We start from the raw sequence: 23,797 nt of genomic DNA, 5'->3' as shown, positions 1-23,797 counted from the left end.
AGTACCCATAAGTGAAAGTGTACAGCAATTTTGCCCCACAACGGCTCTTGTAGAATCATTGCGGTTTAAGACGGAGACCCTTTGACCTTTGACCGTCATGGACATAAGAGCCGTTGTGGTTCAAGGTGGATGCCTCTTGTGACGGCACCGCACCGGCTCTATCCCCACCGTTCACGAAAAACGGACAGTGGTGAGCCTATAGGCAAAATCGTTGTACACCCATACTTGTTATAAAGTGCTTTCATAGATGGAAAAACTTTATATAAGGATGGTACCTTATAATGTAGAACTGCATATGCCCCTCAAAAATCCATCGGAAAAGGTAGTTTTAATATTGAAAAACCCTTTGATTGATCATTTCGACATCGAGATATATGAATATGAAAAATAAAAACATTTTAAGTCTCATAAATAGTGCATTTTACAACATATTATCTACACTGTCCCTTTTTAAGATTTCGTATGTTTATAGATCTACTTGATTTTAACCATTTTTGAAATTTAAAATTTTATAATTAGATATAAAAATAGATTTTGAGATAATCCTAAGAACATTTTAAGTCAAAATTATTTACCATGATAAAATTTGAAGTGCACCTTACCCCTCTACACCTGCAGATGCATTCGTATGCAAACTGCACCCTTCACACACACATATATATATATGTTAATATTTTATTAAGTCCCTTCTATATCCCTACTCTATAAACCCATTTTAATTTTTATTTCATTTTATTTTTTAATATTTTTCTAAATCGTCGATTCGGACTAATGCAAACCCGATACGAATCGCTTAACTGACGATCTAAGACAGGTTCATAGGTAAACAATCTACCCCACCAATCCAGGTTTTGAAACACCATTTTAAATGTTTATAATCTGTCAAATTCACACGCTTCTGGTGCGGTTTTGATGTACAACATTACTTCTTATCATAAACCTCTAGCCTTCCGTTAATTGTACGAAAGACCAAGATATAAGGGTGCGTATTCCAAAAGACCACGACCCACTCGAAAATCTCTCAGTACGCTTCCAAATCCATCCATCTTGATTATAGAATTTAAAGCTAAAAAATGGTACAAATCTAACAGATCCATAAAGACTCGACATCGAAAACAATGCTGTGAGATTTTAATTATTTTTAAAGCTTTAAATCTATTTTTCGTTATATCAATCAGAATCAAGGTGGAGATGCCTTTGTGAGGCTACTTTTTCCAGAAAGATTTGAACCGTGGCCTTGTAAAATCGCAGCACACGTATCAATCATAAAATTCTAAACCATGAAATCACAAAATCAAATGCCTTTAATTCTCTTTCCTTTTCTATGGATGGTAAGTAAAGAAGTTGAAAAATAGGGAGCAAGCTCCAACAAGGGCTTCATGCAAAGAAGCTAGGGAAAGAGAGATGGAAAAACCAAGACCTCAAACATCAGATTCCAAACTATGGATCACCCAAGTACAAATGCTTTAAATTATTTATTTCCTTTTCCATGAATGAGCTATAAAAGAAAGTACATCTATGCCAATTAGCAGACCTAGACAAAAGACAACTCAATGAGGAAAATACCGTAATTAACTAAACACAAAAGAAGCTAGCTCCAATAATGGCTTTGAACAGAAGCATGGGCACACAGGCCTCTTTCTGAGAGTCTCTCTAATCAGAACTCCAAATCCAACAGTAATGAAACACCTAGTGCGTGTGAGTGTGTATAGTGTGTCTCCAAATCAAATTCTAACTCAACGAATCCCGACGGTTGATGAATACCGAGAAAATGAAAGAGGGCCCCCACAAACGTAGAGAACATCAAAACCAACCTTATCACATATAGAAAGCAGAGATCCTGTCAATTAGAGCATTTTTTGGCAAAATCCGCCAAAACATGTATAATTATGCCGATATGCCCCTTGAGGTTAGCGGGTCTTTTGGACTTGCTCGTGCACCAACCAGTAACTCCAAGTAGTAATTTGAGGTCGTGGTAGGTAAATGGAGAAACCCACAAAAGCAAAAAAAGAAATCCTAACATGTCTGTCTCTTGTAAGGGATGGTTGATGCTTACACTCTTAGTTGTTGTCCCTTCCGAATTTGAACCTACACCCAGAAAAAACAGTACATTGAATTGTGGAACCTCAAGTGTATGCCGCTGTTTCATTGATAGAACCCCGAAAGAGGAAAAATTGAGGTCATTTTAACGAAGGAATCCGGTGACAAAACGAGGAATTCCAGCAAAGTCTGACCGGATCTTCACGTCACAAAAACCATTTTTTGGCATGGTATGTAGAAACTCTGCTATAATTTTGGACTGATCTTTTCCATTTGTCTGAAAAGAAAAGTAAAGAAACTTATTATAGAATTAGATTACATTATCCCACAAAAAGTAAATCTGGACTAAATTTTAGGCATTCTAACAGCAATTAGTCATTGAAGAACTTATAAGAGTAAGGGATTTTCAGATATTCTAAAACCTTAAACAATTCTGGGTACCCATAAGAGAACCACGTATGCAAAGCACACTTGTTGTGAGTTTTAGAGTACAGATTGGTCAGGCTGTGTTTGGAAGAGCTCAAAATAGGACTATCTGGTTATGGTGGTTAATGCAGCACACCTAGTAAAAGCACCACTCCTAGGGTATTTTCTTTCCTAATTCACTATTTACAACAGGATACTGGAGTAACAGTTTAAGAGCAGGACAGTAAAACCAAAGGCAGATGAAGCCTAAATAACTACTGCAACATACAACTCTGTCTCTCTGCAATAAAGCTGAGTACCTCAAAAGCAACAAATCCACCAGGCGTCAAGGCTGAAGCTGATTCCATGCACAGGTGAAGAAGATAGTCCATGCCATTTTTACCTCCATCTAGGGCAGATATCGGCTCATGCTTACCAACTTCAGGTTGAAGCCCAGGAATGTGTTCACTTGGGATATATGGTGGGTTACTGACCAGACCTGCAATCTTTCCTTTGACATCTTGAAGAGGTTCAAACCAGGAACCTTGCCTCACCTCCACCCGATCCTTTAAAGCATCAAATACAAAGAAACATCAAGTAAATAATTAAAAGAGACAAAATTATCATGTATCACAATTTACAAATAAATGATAAGAAGAACACATACACATCCTGATATTAGTGTTATAGAAATAAACATCAGCTAAATAGCTAAGAGGGACAAAATTATCACATATCACAATTCACAAATAAATGATAAGAACACATGCACATCCTGATATTAGTGTTGCATGGACCCTGAGATGAGTGTAGGTGTCTACAAGCGTCAAAGGGGTCAAGCACAGTGTAAAGTTCCAGTATGGCTAGACACACCTATACGATTCTTATTTATAAATGAACTAATATGTTACTTTAGTATAAAATACAAATTTCCTTGTTATACCACAAAATAAGTGGGTAGCGAGGTCATAGAGGACAATATGCCAAAATCACTTGAATTCAATCCCTGCAATGAGCCCCTCGACAATACTTTTATGTTTTCTATATGGACAGGTGTCCTCAAGTTCCGAACCTATCGAAGTATTGACGCACAACACCAAGTTGAAGTTTCATGATAACATAACCTGATACACATATACATATATGAACCCATGTAATGTAGACCCATGAATCATTGTTTTTTATTTCCATGTTCTTTTTCAAGTTTGTTCATTCTCAACCCTATACAAATGCTCAATCGAAAATTTAAACTGCAAAGAGAGAGAGAGAGAGAGAGAGAGAGAGAGAGAGAGAGAGAGAGAGAGAGAGAGAGAGAGAGAGAGAGAGAGAGAGAGAGTTGCAATGAGATAGTATTTTGGTCCATAGTTGTAATTCAGTAGAAGAGACAAAAAAGTTCCTCTGTGGATATAAAGATTTTGACAACTAGTGTATAGCCTGGAGAAGGCTCTATTTGGCCATAAATAAGGGCCTGTGGCCTGGTTCAAGAAACTTAGCGCACAGTTCAGACTTTGGCTTTGAAAAACGCAATGAAGATCATTCATATCTGTCAAGAATCCAGGTTCAGGGGTTAAGAGTATCCTCAATATAAATTGCCAACTCTGAAACCCATCTATAAGGCATTGAGAAACTAATATATGTCCTCAAAGAACCTTCACTTAGATATGAAGGAAATGGGGAAGCCTAAACAATTTCTTGGTATTGAAGTGCACATTCCAAAATGGAAACAGTGAAATCATGGTATAAATACACATTTCAATGGTTGAAAAAGATGGGATGTTCCATTGCATGGGAGTAAAAAAAAGAAACCCCCATAAGATCAAATCCTTAAAAACAAATTACCACAAACCAGCTCTACATAGCTAAATGGATCAAACATACCACAAACCAGCAGTTTAACTCCTAAGTGGAGATTGACCACTGAAAACAATGATGAGAGGGAGAGATTGGGATTGATTGTAGTTCTTGAAAAAAGGAAAGCTAACCATCAATAATAACAAGCTTTCAAAATGAAAAATAAATGATAGTAGTATAAAAAAAATCAACAATATTATTATAATAAGGAAAACAACTTCTTTGAAACGATCCATATGTCCAGTGAGAGAATTTAAAAATGAGGTTTGCATTGACACTTCTTGTAGGCACCTGGCAAAATTGACTTGGTATGATTACCTCTGGTCTTTGTTTAGTTTTTTATCAGTCATTACTTGCTTGAAGTAAGCAAAAAAGCAGTGTATAGAAAATCAACCTAGCCAAAGTAATCCGCCCTTGTAACTCAAGTTAGGTACGCCCCAGAAAAAAGTGAAAAAAAACTAAAAAAAGGTTAAAAAGTCTATAATAAAAGTGTAACAATACGAAAAAGTTAAAGGGGTTAATAGAATTATTAGAAGACTAAATACGATGAAAGAATACCTATAAAAGATGGATTACTGAAAAAGTGGATTTATACCTTGCACATCTCTGACAAAATTTTTAAAAAGGGAAGAATATGAAAGTTCCCAAATAATCTAAAAAACTAACAAAATCCTCTAAAGAAGCATTTCTAACCATTATGCTAGAGTTTTCTTACATTTTTCATTTCTTTGTATTTTTTATACACTTTTTTAGCATTTATTTGGGCCAGGCGAGTTGTACACTTAACTCGCCAGGAACTTGCCCCGAGGCAAGTTACTCGGCCGACTATTGTCGCACTAGCAAAAACGAAACATGGGTGCACTCCAAGAATCAAGAATACATAATTTATCATATTAATAATCACCTAGACCAAAGCCCAACTCATAAAAACAACAAGAATAACACTAATGTGGAAGCTAATGTATCAATTATAGAACTAAGTGATGGCAATACTGGTCATGTCAACAAACTCATAATAGAGATAGAGAGAGGTAATCAATAAAACATTAACACTATTTTGGTTGCTCATATCACTAAATGAAACCACAGCTAGATGTGAAAGCAAAACTACATTATGATACTAATATGTGTGCTTATAACATTATCAGTCTTATTAACCAATTCATGGTAGGGCTACAGAGAAAAACAACCAATACTATGGATTATGGAAAATTTATAAGAACAAAAATTAAATCACATTAAATTGATCACTCAAACAGCAAACACTAACCTGCAAATTATACCTCTCTATATTGTACTTTGCAACTGCAATGGCAACTGGGCTCAAATCCACAGCAATAACAAGCCCACTTTCGCCCAAAACCCCGCTTATTCCAAGCCCAATTGCTCCACTTCCGGTGCCGAGATCGACCCACAAACCCTCTCTTAGATCCTTTCTTTCTCTCACTACCTCCTCAACCATGTCTACCAAAACCTCAGTCTCAGGCCTTGGTATCAAAACCCCTTCTTCAACCGCTAAAACCATGTCTCTCCAGTGTTCACAGCCCACAATGTATTGAAAAGGCCTTCTTTTTACAATTCTCTCTTCCCATAAAGCATAAAGATCCTCTAAAGAGGTCCTCAGTCTCAAAAAATTGTTGTTTGTGGAGGAACCCATTTGAGTATTTGCGGTGTAATCCTCCATTGCATCTTGCAAAAGCCATTCTATCTCTCTAAATAAGAGACTGGGTTCGGGTTGGTCGATTTTAGAGAGAGAAGAATCGGACCCAATTGAGAGAGAGAGTTTCTGAGCCCACTCCCTGAAGTTTTGGAGGTCTTGGAGAGTGGTGGAATGGATTGAAGGTCTGAGAAAGAGGGGGGTTTTGGGGGTGTGAGTTGCAGATGAGTGAGAAGAGAGAGAAAGAGAGGGAGCATTTGTAATTGAGAGCCATCTGGTTTGGGAATAAGAAGAAAAAACGGAGTGTGGGTTCTTTGATGTGTTACAGAAAGCAGAAGAAAGAGAAGAGTAGGAGAGAGAGAAAGGTGGGTTCTTTGAAGGAGAAGAAGAAGAAGAGAGAGAAAGAAGAGCTATTGATTTTGATGGGTGCTTTGGTTTTTCAATTTGAGTTGCTGAGAGAGCAAGGAAATGAGTAATTTGAATGGATGCGTTAGTTGATGGTGTGATTTGGGACTTTTGAGGTGCAGAGGAGTGAGAAGGGAGAGAAGGGGAATAATAAGAGAAAGGGGAAGAGAGAGAAGAGGAATGAGAAGAGAGAGACATAGGAGCAGGTGTTTTGGGTGGTGGGGGTTGTGTCAATGGGAACCAGAATGGCGAAGGGGGTCGAATGGCACGCGGGAGGTTCATGTCTCTCACTCTAAAGTTTAGAACTCAATTTGGCCTCCCCCTCATGAAACACACGCACCAGTAGAGGTGTTTCACACGGACATCGCACCCCTTAAACGCCAGAGGCTCCTAAATCAATTTTGACCGTCAGATGTAATTTGTGCGGTCTAGATTCTGTGCTTCCGCTCCCTTATTCATCCGTTTAATGCTTTTTTCTTCAGTATAAATACCATTATCTGAACCTCAATAGCCTAAAATTTCAAGCTTTCCAGTTTCCATTTCTGGCCAATATTCTCAGCTATGAAGACCTTTACTTGCTTGAGAATGTCCATTCCTAACTTCCCATTGTTTAGCCCCAGTTCCTTTTCACTCAGACAAAATTTTCCTAAAGTTTGTTGCCTACAGAACCCTAATCTAGTTTCAGAAGAGTTCAAGTACAAGAAGAAGCATACAAAATCTGGAAATTTTGCAATTAGCTCAGTTTCAGAGACATCTCCAGTATTGGGTATGTTCAAGAATCTCCATCTGTGTTAATTTTATTCTAATTTTTTCTCCACTACAGTGAATGAGGAAGTTTGAATAAAAATTAGGGTTTTGGGCTAGGAAACGTGAATTTTAATGAAGATTAGGGTTTTAAGTTTGGAAATATGGGGAGAATTTAGGTTTCTCTGGTGGTAAAGTTGGTGTCTCGGTAACCATTTTCCCTTTACTTCTTATGACCTTTTCAATCGTCTTGTTTTTCTTCTTTTGCCTGATAATATAATGAAGCTCTTTCTTTTCTCTTTTTGTTGGCTAATGCAGTGTAATTGTGAATGGTTTACTAAGTATAATCAATGAATGAAGATGCTTTACTTTATTTTTAATATGGATACCTGCTTTTAACAGATACCCTCTTTCCTTTGTCGTATAGTTTATGCACTTGTTGGCTCTTCATTTGGCTACTCCTATGAAAAATACATTTTTCACTAGCTATTTTATTCCATCTTGTCTTAAAGCCTATGTAACGTGGACACCGGTGTGAATGGTTTTTAGCGGTGTGTTGACGCACTGAGGAACGATGCTCTGTTTGACAATTTAGAAACTTAACAATGCCCTGTTTGACAATTTAGAAAATAACGCGATATAAGTTCTTTAGCGTCACTCAAATCCTTCCCCTTCATCTAGATAGAACTTACGTTCCCCTTCATCCAAAACATTACAGAACATTAGAAGCACTGTAGTGTCACCCTCCCCTTCTTTCAAATAATGTATAAATGTGTTGTGTCAGAAGAGCCACTTTTGGGGTGACTCTTTTGGCCCTCGTATATGTGAGGGTGAGACACGTATTGGCATCCTTGTAACATAGACTAAAACAATATGGGAAATGAATTTAATTCTACTTTTGAACCCATTGTTTTTCAGGTTTGGAGGATGCATTGATGGGTTTCATTTATGGCGAGAGAAAAGTAACAGAAGTAGCTCACTCGTAGGTACAATTTCCCCCTTTTCGATGCATAATTTTTGCATTTTCAATTAATCAACTTCTACTCCTTTATTGCTCGACTCTTATTTTGTCTTATAACTTGAATCTTGACATGTTGATATTGAGTCATGGAGAACTCCTTACAAATTTTGCCAAATTCACTCATACTAGTGAAACAATTTATGTTTTATAAGGCGAACATCTAGTAGAAATTTAGAATTGTAGCATTCTTCCTTCCCATATGATGAGTTAACTAGAGGGTGTAAATATCCTTGCATTTATAGATGACACTTTCCAGTGCCTAGAATGTCAGCTCCATTGTTCAAGCAGCTACAGCTTTTGAACAAACCATCTTGTTTAATTTCCACTCTCTGACCATCAGTGGAAGAAAATGTATGTAATTTATAGTCCTATGGACTGTGAAAAGCCATTTGTTCATTGGAATCGTTGTTTAAAAACACAAAACTAGGCATGGAACCGGATCGGTGCAGAGGGGTCTGAGTCAGATCGCTAAGTCCCAAGTCTGACTGGTCAAAGAGTCAGACCAAAATCACAAGTTATTTGGAAGACCCAGACTTGGTTGAGACTCGGCTATACTTGGGCAGACTAGGCAATACTTGTTCAAACTCGCAAAAGACTTAGTTTTTCCAAGTCTGGGTCATAGGAACTGGTAAGGTGCCAGTTGCAAGCGACTCGGGCACCTGTCTCGGACTCACCAAGTTTTAAACACTGATAGGGAGTTTTAAACACTGATAGGGGTGCGACCGTCTGATAATTGATGGATGAGAGAGAGAGAGAGAGAGAGAGATCCTCATGTCCCATTCATTTAACCAGATGTCCGTGATCGCAGTGGACATTGCTCATTCATGGTACAATGAGCTATTAGAAACTCACGCTTTCTCTTTTCTTACGGATTCCAAAATAAAAGCTCTAAATGGTCTTTCATTTCTCCTGGCTGTAACTTAGAGTATGGCGGCATGTTGTTCGAGGAGGTGATATTGTGATCGATGCTACATGCGGGAATGGCCATGATACCTTGGCTTTGCTTAAGATGGTTTCTAATGGATCAGGTCATGGACATGTATATGGACTAGATATTCAGCAATTTGCTTTAGATAGTACTCATTCCTTGCTAGATGAAGCGGCTACTCTCTATGAGGTATTATTACTTTCTCAATAGAATATTTCAGAATGCTATTCCTATTATGTTTGATTTCCAGACTAAATCCATAGGTTTGACATTCGTACTTGTTATTTGTTAAGGTGAAGTATACTCTCTCTCTCTCTCTCTCTCTCTCTCTTTCTCTGTTTTAAGCAATTGCTGAATTGTCTGCTGGTCTCTGTTTGCAGAGGGGACTGGTTAAGCTCTTTTTACTATGCCATAGCAGAATGGAGGAAATTGTACCTGAAGGTGTATCCATTAGGTAAGTATTATGACATTTCTACTATTTTCTTTCTGTATCTCTCTCTTTTCTATAGAATGATCAGTATAATTAAATAAAAAGAAAATATGGATATCTAAATTTCACATGGAGGCAGAGTTATGTTGGCTCATTGAAACCACATTCTTGTTGTCAAATAAGTTCTTTTGATTTTGAGAACCCAACTTCAATATGGTGTATGTCCTAATCATTTGGTTTAATTTCGATTTAAACCACCAATTTGTATGGCTGTAAAATAACTGCCATACCATATGTTTTGCCTCAGGCTTGTGGCATTCAACTTGGGTTACCTTCCTGGAGGTGATAAGGCGGTAATAACCTCACCAAAGACGACATTACCGGCCTTGGAAGCCACTACCAGGATTCTACAAAGGGGGGGGTTCATCAGTGTAATGGTTTACATTGGTCATCCTGGTGGAAGGTCTCTCTCTCTCTCTATATGTATATGTATATAACTCTCCCCCTTTTCCTCTCTCTTTATATATGTATACATATTGTGTGTGTTGAACATTCTAATGGAGTCTCTCTCTCTTGGGAAGAGAGCCTATTATATTCTGTAGTAATACAATTACTCTCTAATTGCCTCTTCCATTCTTTGCTACTCTCTCTTTCTGTGAACTGGTTTCTTCATCCGTTTGATTTAAGAACTATTTTTTTCTTTTTTCTTTTTTCTTTATTTGAAGTCTTTAAGAACTGTTTTTACTCTTCATTCAAGAATGCCCAACTATTGCATTCCCAGGGAAGAGTTGGAGACAGTTGAAGGGTTTGCTTCTGGTTTGCCGGCTGGATCGTGGTCCTGCAGCAGGTTCACAATGTTTAATCGCCCAGCTTCACCTGTCCTTTTCCTGATATTCAAGAAGTGTGGGTTCATTGAAATGGGCACTTCATCTCTCCCCCTCCCTCTCTCTCTCCCAGTTAAGGGATGAATCGGAAATAATGTATTGCAACAAAGCCGCTCATTTTTTCATGTATGGATCATTGCAACAAAGCCGCTCATTTTTTCATGTATGGATCATTGCTGCTGGTGAATTTTGGCTGGACTATTTTTTTTTCCTTGTTCCATTGCTCAGTGAGAAATCATATAAACAACTTTCAAGTGATTTGCATTTTCATTGGCATGACTATATTAGAGAGAGATTTAAGATGGCAGTAACACCTTATTCTAGCAAAGAAGATAAGCAACGTGAATGTACACTGCAGAAATCAACTCACATCTCAACCTAAGCATCCCAGACCATCAATGATTTCACATAAGCCAACTTTATATTTGATTCAGAAAAGAAGGCTTCAAAGAAACCCATGATAACTTTCATGAAATTCACTTGGAAGACCTATGCAGATGGAGAGGGAGTTTTATAGTTAATATTGCTCAATTCAAACATATCACATTTGACATAAATTATGTTTTGCTTCTTGAAAACATGAAATTTTCTTCACGTGGTTATCCTAATTCTGAAGAGTTATCCTTTGCTGTCACCCGGGAGCGCATCTAGTATGCTCCCTCAGGAGCATACTGTACATTTAACTCTAGAAAATACTTGAGATTGTTTTCTTTAATTTACAAATTCTGGTCCATATAACTATATCTAGATGGTTATAGTAGAATTTGAGTTCTTGAACATCTAAATCATTCCTTTCAAAAATTAAATGGTTCAAGTACAATCATAGGATGCGTATTTTTCAGGAACATATTTCATTTTTATTTTTTATTTTCTCCTCTGAGGGAAAGAGACTTTTTGAAGAGAGATCTTTTTTCTGTACTATACTAGATTATTAAGTTAGAGTTAATGGCTTAACTTGTTAAGGCAGAATTAATGGGTGTACACATGTCGTGAAAATAAGAAGGGCCCTAAAGAGATCATCTATGAGATCTTAAACCAGAATTAAGAGATTTTTTTCTATACTATATTATTAAGCAAGAATTAAGAGACATTATTAAACCAGAATTAAAAAGTGGACACATGTAGCGAAAATAAGAAAGGACTTTAATTTTATAGAGTGTAGGAGACATTCCCCATGTTTAAAGCACCCTTAAAGATTCTATAGAGTGTAGGAGACATTCTCCACCTTTGAAGGAAGAGAGGGAAGAAAGAGAATTAATTCTAGGACCAAGTTTATCTAAGGTTGCAACGTTATAATGTAGAGCTACGGATGTACCTCAAAAATCTATAGGAAAAAGTAGTTTTAATGTTGAAAAACCCTTTGATTGATCATCTCGAAGTCGACTTCGAGATGTATGATCATGAAAAATAAAAAGATTTTAAGTCTCAGAAATAATGCATTTTACAACATATTATCTACACCGTCCATTTTCAAGATTTTCATATGTTTATAGATCTACTTGATTTTAACCATTTTTTAAAATTAAAAATTGATAATTAGATATAAAAATAGATTTTAATATAATACTAAGAACATTTTACATCAAAATTATATACCATGACAAAATTTGAAGGCACACCTTACCTCTATAGCACAGCTACAAATGCAACTCAAAAATCTATCGGAAAAAGTAGTTTTAATGTTGAAAAACCCTTTGATTGATCATCTCGAAGTCGACTTCGAGATGTATGACCATGAAAAATAAAAAGATTTTAAGTCTAAGAAATAATGCATTTTACAATATATTATCTACACCGTCCCTTTTCAAGATTTTCATATGTTTATAGATCTACTTGATTTTAACCATTTTTTAAAATTAAATTTTATAATTAGATATAAAATTAGATTTTGATATAATACTAAGAACATTTTATATCAAAATTATATACCATGACAAAATTTGAAGGCGCACCTTACCTCTACAGCTACAAAATTTGAAGGCGCATCCATATGCAAACTGCGGCTTTAATTCTATAGGGTGTTGGAGACATTCCCCACCTTTAAGGGAAGATAGGAAAAGAGAATTTTTTGAGAGAGATAATTTTTTTTCTATACTACATTATTACCCCTAATTCTATAGGGTCTATATTATAATATTACCCCTAATTTTATAGGATGTAGGAGACATTCTCACCTTTAAGAGAAAAGATGAAGAGGCATATTTTTTCCTTAAATTCCTAAAATTAGTGCGTGCACTTTTAAGGCAACTCCAATAGAGATTGAAAGAAAATCTAAGGAGATAGATAAACTTAAGGTACTTACCCAACAAAAAATATCTCCAAAGAGATTGAAAGAAAATCACGGAGACTTAAGGTACTTACCGAGACTTAAGATACTTACCCAACAAAAAAAATCTCCTAAGAGAGGTTGAAAGAAAATCAAGGATATAGATAGACGTAAGGTGCTTACCCAACAAAAAAGATAGGAATAATGATCCTATGAGACCCTCTCACACATATGTGTAGGACCCAGAAGATCACCATTAAATTTCGTATAAATCTCTAGAAAAGTCAAGTCCCACACCCACACCCACACCCATGTGATAACTTTTTTAGATATATGTGTCAAATTTATGTAATCATTTGGGATTTAATGGTGATCATTTGGGATTTAATGGTGATTATTTGGGATCCTAAAGATCATTACTTAAAAGATAAACATAAAGGAAAGAAGTACACGTGAGTAGAGCAAATCAAGGAGAGTGATCATTGAAGATTTGTATAAGTAAATATCGAGGGTTTTTTATTTTAAGGGAAGAGAGGAAGGAAGAGACATTTTTTTTTTCCTTAAATTTCTAAAATTAGTGCATGCACTTTTAAGGCAACTCTAAGAGAGATCGAAAGAAAATAAAAAGATAGACATAAGGTATTTACGCAACAAAAAAGATAAATATAAGGGAAAGAAGTCCACGTGAGAGGAGAGAAAATCAAGGAGAGTGATCATTAAAGATTTGTATTAGTGAATATTTTTTTTTTTTAACCGAAGTGAATATTTAGAGTTCCTTCTAATTTTAGAGAGTATATGCACTAAGAGATTGAGAGAGAGAAACGTGCCAAATCCCTATCTTTGAGGGAGAGAGGGATGTGAGAGAGAAAGATAGAGGTCATCTTACTTTATTTTATGTATATCATTAGATATAATGAATGATACGAAACTAAGTTATTTTTTATATCTCAAAAGATAAGTGGAAGTATGGCATTTAATAAAATAGAATGGAGAAATCAGATTTATGTAGCCCACCCCAATTCATTGGATAAAAGCTAAAATGATGATGATCATCAATAAAATCTCATGATCATCGTCTAAAGAAAAATCTCAAGATTGTAAGGATAACTATGACTACGTTAATTTGATATTAAATGAAATGTGATTCTTCCTTACTATAATATTGGTTTCTCAAAGCAGCTTTTCTATTCTGTAATGTTACCTCCCTTCTCTGATCAACGTCTTCCTTCTCTAATGCTCCAAAGCTATCAATGAGGTAATATGTAAAAAATATCGTTCTTTATTCTTATATGACTCAAATATGTTAATTTTCTTCAATTGGAAGTTGGTTCTATTGTGATTCTTTTATTTTTTAAAATTTAATGTTCTTATGATCGAGGTTGAAAAAAAAATTTAATTTAATGTTCTTATGATCGAGTTTGAAAAAATTTTAATAGTTTAATTATTAGTTCTCTATATCATTTATTAGTTTTAGTGTGAAAGAAATTCTTCTGCAAAATTTCCAATTGTCTCCAAGAAAATAAATAAATTCTTTTTTATAGTATATAGCTTTGCCTTACACATTCCCCATCGCCCATATATATAGAGAAAGTTGGTTCTATTGTGATTCCTTTATTTTATTTTTAATTCAATGTTCTATTATATGGTCGTGGTTGGAAAAAATTTAATAGTTCAGTTGATAGGTCTCTTTCATTTATTACTTTTAGTGCGATTTTAAACAAAATTTTCTTAAAAATTTCTAATTGTTTCTCCCAAAAAAATAAATAAATTTTTTTTTTTTTATAATATTTGAAACTCATGGGTCAAGTAGCTTTGCCTTTCATTTCCCTTATCACCCATATATATAGAGAAGATTTACATACAGTTTAACTATTGCCTTTAACATTCTGCATTGATATTTTCTACTTATTTTATTAGTTTATTATTTTATATTATTCAAATATAGTTACCTGTAAATTTCCGTATTTATTTTTTATTTCCAGTTTCCTTTTTTGTATTAATTTTTTGTTGTAATCTATGTTCATATTTTTGCAATTATATTACTTTGTGAAGATGCTCTTGCACGTCTATAAGGCTCAATAATCATATTGAGCTTCTGAGATAAGTTGTTGCATTTTCATTCAAAGATTTAATGTGAAATTGTATTAGAAAAACCTTGCCACGTGAAAGTATGTAGTTATTTTATTTGAATTTCACAATCATCTAATTTATTCATGTTTTTGGTTCATAATCTTATCGTGAGAATATTTTCTTTAGAGAACATGTTCCAAAAATTTTATTTGTTTTTTTAATGAAAATTTTGCACTTTTAATTTGATGCTTGATGTTGAAGAAACTGTAAAAATTCTAGTGTTTTACAAAGAATGAGTGTGATTTGCGAACTCCTTTTTTTATTTTCAGGTATTTTTCATTTAATTATGAACTTTAAATTTTTCGTAAAAATGTTATGAGTGCTTTTCACGTTTTTTTTTTTTTTTTCATTTCTTTTTGGTTACTTTATGAGAACTAACAAATGCTTAAAAGTACCAAACTAGTTTCTAATATTTAAATTTTGAAATTGTTAGGTCTTTGAAATACTTTTCACTTCTTTATTTTTTATTACCACTTGTGTGACCTCAAATACAAATATAGGAAATTGAAAAAAATTGGATACTAATTTTATTCATTCTTTCAATTTTCGAAAATTAAAAATGCATATTTTTAGGCTTAAAAAATAGTTTATGGTTGAGTTTCTTATTATTTACATTTTCTATTTCCATTCTATTTTTACTTTCCCATAGTTTTAAACTGTCCAGTCCAATCATAAGTTTAAAATAAAAATTTAATAAATAAAATATTTCATATTTTTAATTTATAAATTTTAAATGATTTTAATTTTTCATGACACATTAACATATTTCTTAAGGGTTTTCACAAAATATAAAATAGTATATTCTTGGAGAATTTTGTTTTTCATAAGAGTAGTTCTTCGACTTTTTTATCATATAATTCTAAATTTGTGAAGTTTTCACATATAACACATTTTTCTTTTTTATAAACAAAACGAAAATCAGTATCATATTAAAGTACTTTTTTAACAAAATAAAAAAAGGTTTTAAAAATTTTGTAACAAATAATAATTAAGAAAATTGATTTTTGTGCTTTTTATTATCTAACATCAACGAGTTGCTGGTTTTTTTTTGGGAAGTCAATGGGGAATCAACTGTTGCCTAATAGATTTATAACTAATAAATACCTTTGGTCGATGAATATTTGGTCATTCTTCTACATTCAACTAGTTTTTATCGTAAGTCAACTAGCTTTTATCGTAATTTAACTAGTCTTTATTAAAAGGAGGTCACAACTATTCCCTAATCTTTATTTACAACTATTCCCATGGTTCCTCTTTCCACAACAATTTTCATGGTTAGTCTTTCCACAACCATTCCCATGGTTCCTCACAACTATTTCCATTCCCCTGGTTTAGGATGAGTCATAGTAGAACTATTCCCATGGTTTAGGATGACTCTCATATTAGAACTATGAGTCATATTATGGTTTAGGATGACTCCATGGTTTAGGACTATGAGTCATATTATGGTTTAGGATGAGTCACATTAGAACTATTCCCATGGTTTAGGATGAGTCATATTCAGAATTTTTTTTAGAAACTTTGTGTCTATCCATCTAGGGCAAGCTTTCTACTGCAACATAATGGTTTAGGAGAGTCAAGAAGTTCAAGAATTCGAGCAAGTTTCTACTGCAACATAATGGTTTAGGAGAGTCAAGAAGTTCAAGAATTCGAGCAAGTTCTACTGCAACATAATGGTTTAGGAGAGTCAAGAAGTTCAAAACTTATATACTTCTCTTTATCCGACTTATCCAACAGTCCCCACTTAAAACTTATATACTTCTCCTTATCCGACAGTCCGACTGTCCATCCTTATCCGACAGTCCCCTTATCCGACTGTCCATCCTTGTTCGACTGTCCAGCCAACTGACCCCGTCCATTGATACAACTGTCCATTCTCAATGGATAACGGAGATGTCCCAAATCACAACAGACCCCTTAATCGACTGTCCATCCAACTGTCCCTGTCCATTGATGCAACTATCCATTGAGAATGGACATCTGAGATGTCCCAAATCACAATGTCATGTTCTACACTATTTTATTTTTAAATATTTTTCTACGAAATATTTTGAAACCAAATTTTAGGCGTCCACTCCTCTCTTAAAATCTTACTTTTAAATAAATATAAAAATAATATTTTCAATAAAATAAAATGACTAAAATACTCCTAAAAATTTCAAGGGGTACTTTGGTCATTGTAATTTATCAAAAAAATTATTTTTAATATATATATATATATATATATATATATATATATATATATTATTTTTATTTTTATTTTTTAGGAGCGCCCCCATTGCATGTACGAAATTTCATATTCATACAATTTTTTTAAAAAAAATTAAAAATAAAATACTCATAGGCATCAGATCTAGATCAAACTGTGAGTGGCTCACTTGATCTAAATTGGACGGCTGCGGATCTAGATCAAACTGTGAGTGGCTCACTTGATCTAAATTGGATGGCTGGGGATCTAGATCAAACCGTGAGTGGGTCACTTGATCTAAATTGGACGGCTGGATGGGAGAAGTATATATCTTCTTGATCTAAATTGGATGGCTGGATAGGAGAAGTATATATCTTCTTGATCTAAATTGGACGGCTGGATGGCAAAAGTATATATCTTCTTGAACTAAATTGGACGGCTGAATGGGAGAATATATATCTTTTTTATCTAAATTGGACGGCTAGATAGGGAGAAATATATATCTTCTATGTAGGGGTAGGGGAAGACCTTTAACGTCTATATAGACACCACCTAACTTTGGGTCAATCAATATAGACATGACCTCTTAACTTCCTCATTCTGAAACTATCTTGGAGAGAAGCTACGTTACAAGTAACAACCTCTAACTACCTCATTCTGAAACTATCTTAGATACTCTTCTTCTTTATAGAAAAAAACTCTTTAACAATGTCTAACACTCTGTTTTCTAATAACCTCTTCTTGTTTTCGCAGATATGGACCCAAGCTTGGGAACTGAGGTCCCTACAAAACTGTGGCGGGCCTTTGCTGGCAAGACCGCCAAAGTCCCACCCCTGAATTCACTTGTCTACTATTTCCCACAGGGCCACGCTGCCCATGCCTCCTCCCCCCCCAACTTCTCCTCCAATACCCCACACTCCGTCCCTTGTTGGGTCTCTGATGTCCAGCTTCTCGGCAGCCAGCACACCGACGAGGTCTTTGCGGTCCTCAAGCTCATCCCCGTTCCCTTCTCAATCAGTGAGAACCCAACACCTACAGATTTCTTTGCAAGGGCTGTAGAGACCGATTCACATGCAAAGGTGCTGACTCCGAGTGATGCAAACAACGGGGGTGGCTTCTCGGTGCCGAACGCATGTGCCGAGTCTGTATTCCCAAGGCTTGACAAGTCCGTCGAGAAACCGGCCCAAGACTTGTCCATGCGGGATGTGCACGGGGAAACATGGAAATTCAGACACATTTACAGGGGGTCGCCAAAGCGCCACCTCCTAACAACTGGGTGGAGCGCCTTTGTGAATGCAAAGATGCTCGCGAGTGAGGACACTGTCGTGTTCGCACGTGGAGACGATGGGGTGGTGTGTGTGGCGTTGAGGAGAAGGATGACAGCGGAGGGCCAAAATCGATTATTTTGGCTTCCACCTGAGGATGTCGTGAGGGCTGCAGAGTTGGTGGCAAGCGGAGATCAATTTGAGGTGGTCTATTACCCGAATAGGGGCCCTGCATTCTGCGTGGAGATACATACTGTGGATAGGGCCCTTAATTTTCCGTGGGTGCGGGGTGTCAAGATCAGAATGACTGTGGAGGGGGTTAAGGGTTTCGTAAACGGGTCTGTGTTGTCAGCCCTTGCCGCCGATCGAGTTCGGTGGCCAGACTCACCATGGGAGCTCCTTGAGGTATGTGAATTTTTCTAATTTTATGAATGTGAATGCATACAATGACCACAATAAAATTTTGGACCCCTCACATCAGCAGGTTTGGTCTAGTCTAGTACATCAGCCTGGAGAGGTTGTGAACCGCTTAGACCTTAGAAATACATATGATTTGAGAATTCTCAGTCTACAAATCACCCTCACATGTTTTCTGGCCCATGACTAACCTTCTACTCTAGCTTACTGTTAAGTCTACCTATTAGCTTAGACTAAGTTTGGGTTTTTCTTATGAGCTTTTTTATGTATCTATTCATTTGAGCTTGGTGTTGCTCCATTTGCCATGTTCCTCTATTTGTTTCTGGCTGATTTGCTTAGGTGTTTGATTTTATTTTATTTCGTGTTTGTTTATTATCATCAAGGTTGGTTGTACTATTGTATAGTGCATTCTCATGTCTTTGTCTTTTGAGCCAATAGCCAACTCCAAGTTTGTTTTTTGTTGATTCTTTATGTTGTTATGAACATTCTTATGTTTTTGGTTGATTTGTCATGGTCATTGAAGTTTTTTTCTTTATCACTGAATTTAATTAATGGGGCAACCCAAAATTGTCTATATTGCATGCCATGAGTTTGGTGGTCATAAACTAGTGTTTAAAATGTGGCCGCATTAGTCGGGATGCACTGGCAACCGCATCGCCTGAGACCTCATATGTGCTTTTGGTGGGATGCGGCCCAAAGCCCGTAAAAAGACCCCTCTCAAGACCTCCTCTTTCGGTCTACGCCTAACAGAAAGAAGTGATCTCTTCGTGCTTCATTGGAGTGAGACATTCACTTCCTTCCACACATAAGGCTTAGCAGCCATCCCAGCTCTCAATTTTCAGCATGGTTTGCCTACTTCTAAACAGAGGGCGTTAGCTTAACTTATAGCCTTCCCTTTCCAATGAAGCTACTAGGGCGAATAAGCGTGCTTTTCAGCACTTTTTCTCATCTCCTTACATTCTTAGATCCAACTCAACATTGGCACTGCCCGGAAAAAGCTCGTTGGAGAGAGGGGCCCCGAAAAAGAGCTTCCTTTAAGAGGAACTCCTGCCCAATCAACAGGATAGGGGACAGGCTCGAGCAGACAAAAGACTCTTGATTCTGATGCTTCAAGTTCTTATTCCCATATCGATGCAGATCTTGGCATATCAGACAAATCTCTCAAAGCAAAAGTAGGGGACTTCATAGTTGGAGATTCCCAATCATGGATTTTCTTTGATATTTAGAGTCTTATTGGGCCTTTTAATATAATCAAAGATATCAAAATTCCTTGGAAACCAGGCCCCGATAGACAAGTCTGGACCTCATTGATGATGCTATGCTTTGGTGGAGACGACGGTACAGCGATGTCACCCAATGCTTGTGCAGCGTCAAGACTTGGGAAGATTTCAAGTGCGAGATCAAGGCCCAGTTCTTCCCCGAGAATGTGGAGTATCTTGCTTGGAAGAACTTGAAGAAGTTGAAGCAAACTGGTTCCATAAAAGATTATATGAACTAATTCATGGCCCTAATGCTCAATATCTCTAGCATAAACAAGAAGGATAAGCTTTACTTCTTCATGGATGGGTTGCAGCCTTGGCCACTGCAAAGAAGCTTGTTGAGTTCACCAAGAAGGCCGAGGGATCGACCAAGGGCAAGACTTCCAAGCCTAACCAAGGAAAAGGTGGAGGAGACAAGCAAAAAGGCCCCAAGCAAGGTGAAAAGAAGGGCAACTTCGATGACAAGAGGAGAGGTAAGCCCATTTAACGCCGTACTAGTTGTTTTATTTGTGATGGAGATCACAGAGCCACTGAGTGCCCAAAGAAGAGAGTTGCTGAGTGCCCAAAGAAAAAGGCTCAAAACTTCTTGAAGGTTGATGAGAGTGACCAAGAGGAGGAGCCTAAGATGGGAGCCATTAGGATACTCAATGCCATCAAGGCACATGCATTGGATGTCCAACCAGCTTCCAAGACCACCAAGGAGCTCATGTATGTGGACATACAGCTCAATGGGAGGAGCACCATGGCCATGGTGGACACAGGTGCTACTCACAACTTCATTTCAGGTGATGAGGCCAAGAGGTTAGGCCTACACCTTGAGAAAGACTCGAGTAGGATGAAGGCTATCAACTTCGAAGCCAAGTCAGTGCTAGGAGTAGCAAAAGTTGTGGAGTTGAAGTTGGGCGGTTGATTAGGCAACAGTGATATGGGACGAAAGCAGCCGGGTGAACGCAGATAGACAGATCGGACTGATAGGCCCGAAGAGAGGTGCTGCCAAGCCATCTCCGACTCCTTGAACAAGGGGATAAAAGAGCATGAATTAATCTCTAAACTGATGGACTTATCCGAGAAATGAGATTGGTTAGCTGCTCCCTCCCAATATCGGTTCATTGACCGGAATAGAAGGCATTGAAATCTTTGAACCATCGCCTTACAGCCCAAGGTTCCCAAAAAACCGATTCCTCTAGAATAGAATATTTGCATTTGATCCGACTTTGATCAGAGAAAGCCTCTGGAATTGGAACAGATGTGGTTCACCCGTCACTCGGTTGCTTATTGAGCCCTCAAGTAGAGGGATCAGAGGGAGAAGGGAGAAGGGATAAGCCCAGATGTCACTCCATCGATACAACGTATTGAGCGACTGCGATGAAGAGGGCTTTACTCGACTGAAAATGACGGGTCGACAACTCCGAATCACAAGCTATTAACAACTAACTAAACTACTCCAGATGAGGGGTGAAATATTCCGCCTTCCTTCGAGTATACGCACTTTCTCACTAAATGGGGGAAGTGAAGGATTAAATACCCTCACCCATAAAGACATGTTTTCAATATGATAAATAAGGAATGTAAGCCTCTTTTATGCGCCTGGTTCCGGCCAATCATGTTGGATGGGCGGCAGTTATGAAAGGTGCAGATCTTAGTCTTTTGGACCGGCTTTCAAGGCTAGAATCCAATTTGACCGTTCTTTCCCACACGACTGCTTCTGGCATGTGAGTTTCTAGTGAGATTCTTGTGACCTATATGTTCTTTATGTCTTTCCCTCACTCACGTTTTATCAAGGAGGAGGACGGTGGAAGTCTGATCAGTTGAGGAGAGAGGGAGAGAGGACTCTACCGGTCTGAACGACGAGAGTACGTCTGAAACACATCATGTGCCCGTTGCCCCTCAAATAAGGGCTGACCTGATGAGGTCTCTTGCTGCACTTGTTGTTCTTTCTGATGAGACTCTCTGTCTCAATTCATGGCTATCTCCCAAGACAAGAGCAGGAAGAAGAAGGCACAAAAAGATGGAATACGTGGGTAGCTAGATGGCTACTTGCTACAGGGCAACAACCCTTAGCACCCCACACGATGACGGGAGAATACACAAGGAAAAGCCAGCCTAGGCTTGTACGGTTAAGGTTGTTGTACACAACCTCTCCTCTCCCATCACTCAGTCCTTATCAAAAGCCCGGGGCAGATTCTTCCTCAGGCCACTTCCGACTCCGCCCCCCCAGTTCACCAACCAAACCTGTATGTCGCTTCACTCCTCCCTCCGTTGCCTACAACGAACTTGGGAGAGTACCTTATGCTTACGATAGTACTCGTTGTCCCTACCCCTGGAGATCTGAACCTCTGGAGACTACTTATATATATATATATATATATAATGTCTTTCTTGAACGAAATCAAGTAGGCCTTGAGTTCGGCATAGGTTTCCGACTCCCACCGGCTACTCTGGACATCAGCCAGATAGCTGAAGATTGAGTGAGTCCATCCTTCTTTCTGGCTTCCAGCTAAGTTTGATTATCTTGTAGTTGTCTTGCATTCAGAAGCTGGTTATCATGTTGTTGTCTTGCATTCAGAAGCGGACTGTCCTGATTGATTGAATGAAATAGCTTACGAATCTGATCGCTGGCTTTGCTCGTTGCTTGGGCAGCCAGCTATAGTTTTTTGCTCCCGTGGCTCGAGTCCATTAGTGCGAGATAGACTTCTTGCCCTCAATCTGTCCCTTTGTGCCATACTCACAGTAGGCTTTAGTTTGAGAATCAACCCTCCGTTAGAGTAGTAACAAGTATTGCCTGTATCCCTTCCGGTCAAGTAGCAAATCAAGGTCTGTTAGTTCAATAAGTAGTCCATGCACTATGCTATATAGGTATAGGGTATAGGGTTGTGCTCCTGCTTAACGAGAGTACATTGACTGTAATACTCCCCCCCGAGTGGGATAGCGTAGCTAGGAGGGTTCCATTTCCCTTAAGAACTGTGGTAAGGGGGGTTATTCCCGTATTAGTTCGCCTGTCTACAAGGCCGCCCTAGAAGACTCTATAGTTAATATTCTCCGGTCGGTGAGGGAAAGAGAAGTGGTGGTGCTGATTGGTGGTGGTGGTGGTGGTGGTGGCGGCGGTAGCTCCCTCAAATGGACGTGTGATAATTTAGGTATAGGGTTGAGCTAGCCATTGGGATTGCGGGTGACCTCCAGAAGTGAATCCCTCACATGTTTTGTCTGTCTTGCTTCGTTGTCCCTTATTTGACAACAGCACAAACCACACCAATTTGCTTTCACAGAACCAAGAGGGAGGCGCCTCTGCTACATAGAGAGGATTGTTGAGACATACCTCGGCTTTGAAGACATTAAGAACGAGACATCTAAAAGTAGTGGGTCCTTGCCTTCGCTTTCGGCTCTTGCCCTTGGCATAATCAAGACCTCCCTTAGATACTTGAAGTCAAGTTCCTAGCCGTAAGCATCATGCCCAAGTCTTGAACGTTCTGACATCTGAGCGGAAGCCTGAGCAGGGTTGAAGCCAGCGAGCGAAGTGTGTAAGCACTGAGCGAGCCAAGCCATCTAATCTATTTCGAAAGACTAAAAAAAACTTTAGAAAAGCCCTGTGTCAAGGTCGATTTGGGACTCAGACGATGGCATCAAGTTTCGATGTTTGGCTAGTATTCGGAGCCCCTCGTTCGTACTCTCCTATCTCCTGGGAAATAAAATAGTAGTACATTTCCCGCTCGTTCTGCTCTGTAAATTATGACCGAGAGATATCTAGTTTTTAGTTCAAGGGGACCGAAATCGTTTCACTACTAACTTCTCTTCCTTCTCGCCCTTCTTCCTTCTGCCTTTGAACTGCGAACCCATTTGTTTGAAAATTCACAAGGGTGGCGTTCATTCCAATCTTTTATGCCAGCCACTATCTATCTTTGAAAGGCGT

General features: G+C 37.7%; 2 protein-coding genes and 1 pseudogene across 7 annotated transcripts; 2 read left to right on the top strand and 1 right to left on the bottom strand.

Annotated features, from left to right (window-relative positions):
* Positions 1-1,407: 1,407 nt before the first annotated feature.
* On the bottom strand, positions 1,408-6,698 carry LOC18435911 (RNA methyltransferase family protein). Of its 4 annotated transcripts, none has more exons than XR_016048855.1 (3): positions 5,580-6,698; positions 2,766-3,011; positions 1,408-2,317 (listed from the first exon to the last, which is right to left on the bottom strand). XR_016048855.1 is itself a non-coding variant. In XM_020668271.2 (3 exons), exons 1-3 carry the CDS (start codon positions 6,638-6,640, stop codon positions 2,186-2,188), a joined length of 1,452 nt encoding a protein of 483 aa, XP_020523930.1. In that variant the 5' UTR covers positions 6,641-6,698; the 3' UTR covers positions 1,408-2,185. The 4 variants fall into 4 exon arrangements, 2 of the variants coding, with proteins under 2 accessions (XP_020523930.1, XP_020523931.1); XR_016048856.1 differs by having other exon boundaries at positions 1,408-2,088; XM_020668271.2 differs by having other exon boundaries at positions 5,567-6,698.
* Positions 6,699-6,919: 221 nt separating this feature from the next.
* Positions 6,920-10,527, top strand: LOC18435912 (S-adenosyl-L-methionine-dependent methyltransferases superfamily protein). Of its 2 annotated transcripts, none has more exons than XM_011625745.3 (6): positions 6,920-7,124; positions 8,021-8,084; positions 9,048-9,240; positions 9,432-9,505; positions 9,789-9,944; positions 10,263-10,527. In XM_011625745.3, the coding sequence occupies exons 1-6, from the start codon at positions 6,920-6,922 to the stop codon at positions 10,447-10,449; spliced, it is 879 nt and encodes a 292-aa protein (XP_011624047.2). In that variant the 3' UTR covers positions 10,450-10,527. The 2 variants fall into 2 exon arrangements, with proteins under 2 accessions (XP_011624047.2, XP_020523932.1); XM_020668273.2 differs by having other exon boundaries at positions 10,239-10,527.
* A 3,293-nt stretch (positions 10,528-13,820) lies between these two features.
* Positions 13,821-18,711, top strand: LOC148783044 (auxin response factor 8 pseudogene; annotated as a pseudogene). Its single transcript, XR_016048854.1, has 2 exons — positions 13,821-13,886; positions 17,703-18,711. The product of XR_016048854.1 is annotated as an auxin response factor 8 pseudogene (transcript).
* Positions 18,712-23,797: the final 5,086 nt, after the last annotated feature.

This window comes from Amborella trichopoda, chromosome 2 (genome assembly GCF_054954075.1).
Source record: "Amborella trichopoda isolate Santa Cruz 75 chromosome 2, AtrichopodaSantaCruz75HAP2 v2.0, whole genome shotgun sequence".
NCBI lineage: Eukaryota > Viridiplantae > Streptophyta > Magnoliopsida > Amborellales > Amborellaceae > Amborella > Amborella trichopoda.
Note: the sequence above shows the minus strand (reverse complement) of the source record. Positions and strands in the feature narration are given on the sequence as shown.

Bases quoted from the DNA above. Each gene is read 5' to 3' on its own strand.
- LOC18435912 (XM_020668273.2), top strand. From the start codon at position 6,920: ATGAAGACCTTTACTTGCTTGAGAATGTCCATTCCTAACTTCCCATTG. The intron at 7,125-8,020 runs GTATGTTCAAGA...ATTGTTTTTCAG, and splicing joins AGAGACATCTCCAGTATTGG to GTTTGGAGGATGCATTGATG. The intron at 9,241-9,431 runs GTATTATTACTT...CTCTGTTTGCAG, and splicing joins AAGCGGCTACTCTCTATGAG to AGGGGACTGGTTAAGCTCTT.
- LOC18435911 (XM_020668271.2), bottom strand. From the start codon at position 6,640: ATGAACCTCCCGCGTGCCATTCGACCCCCTTCGCCATTCTGGTTCCCA. The intron at 3,012-5,566 runs GTTAGTGTTTGC...GATGCTTTAAAG, and splicing joins TAGAGAGGTATAATTTGCAG to GATCGGGTGGAGGTGAGGCA. The intron at 2,318-2,765 runs GTACTCAGCTTT...TTTTCTTTTCAG, and splicing joins GTGGATTTGTTGCTTTTGAG to ACAAATGGAAAAGATCAGTC.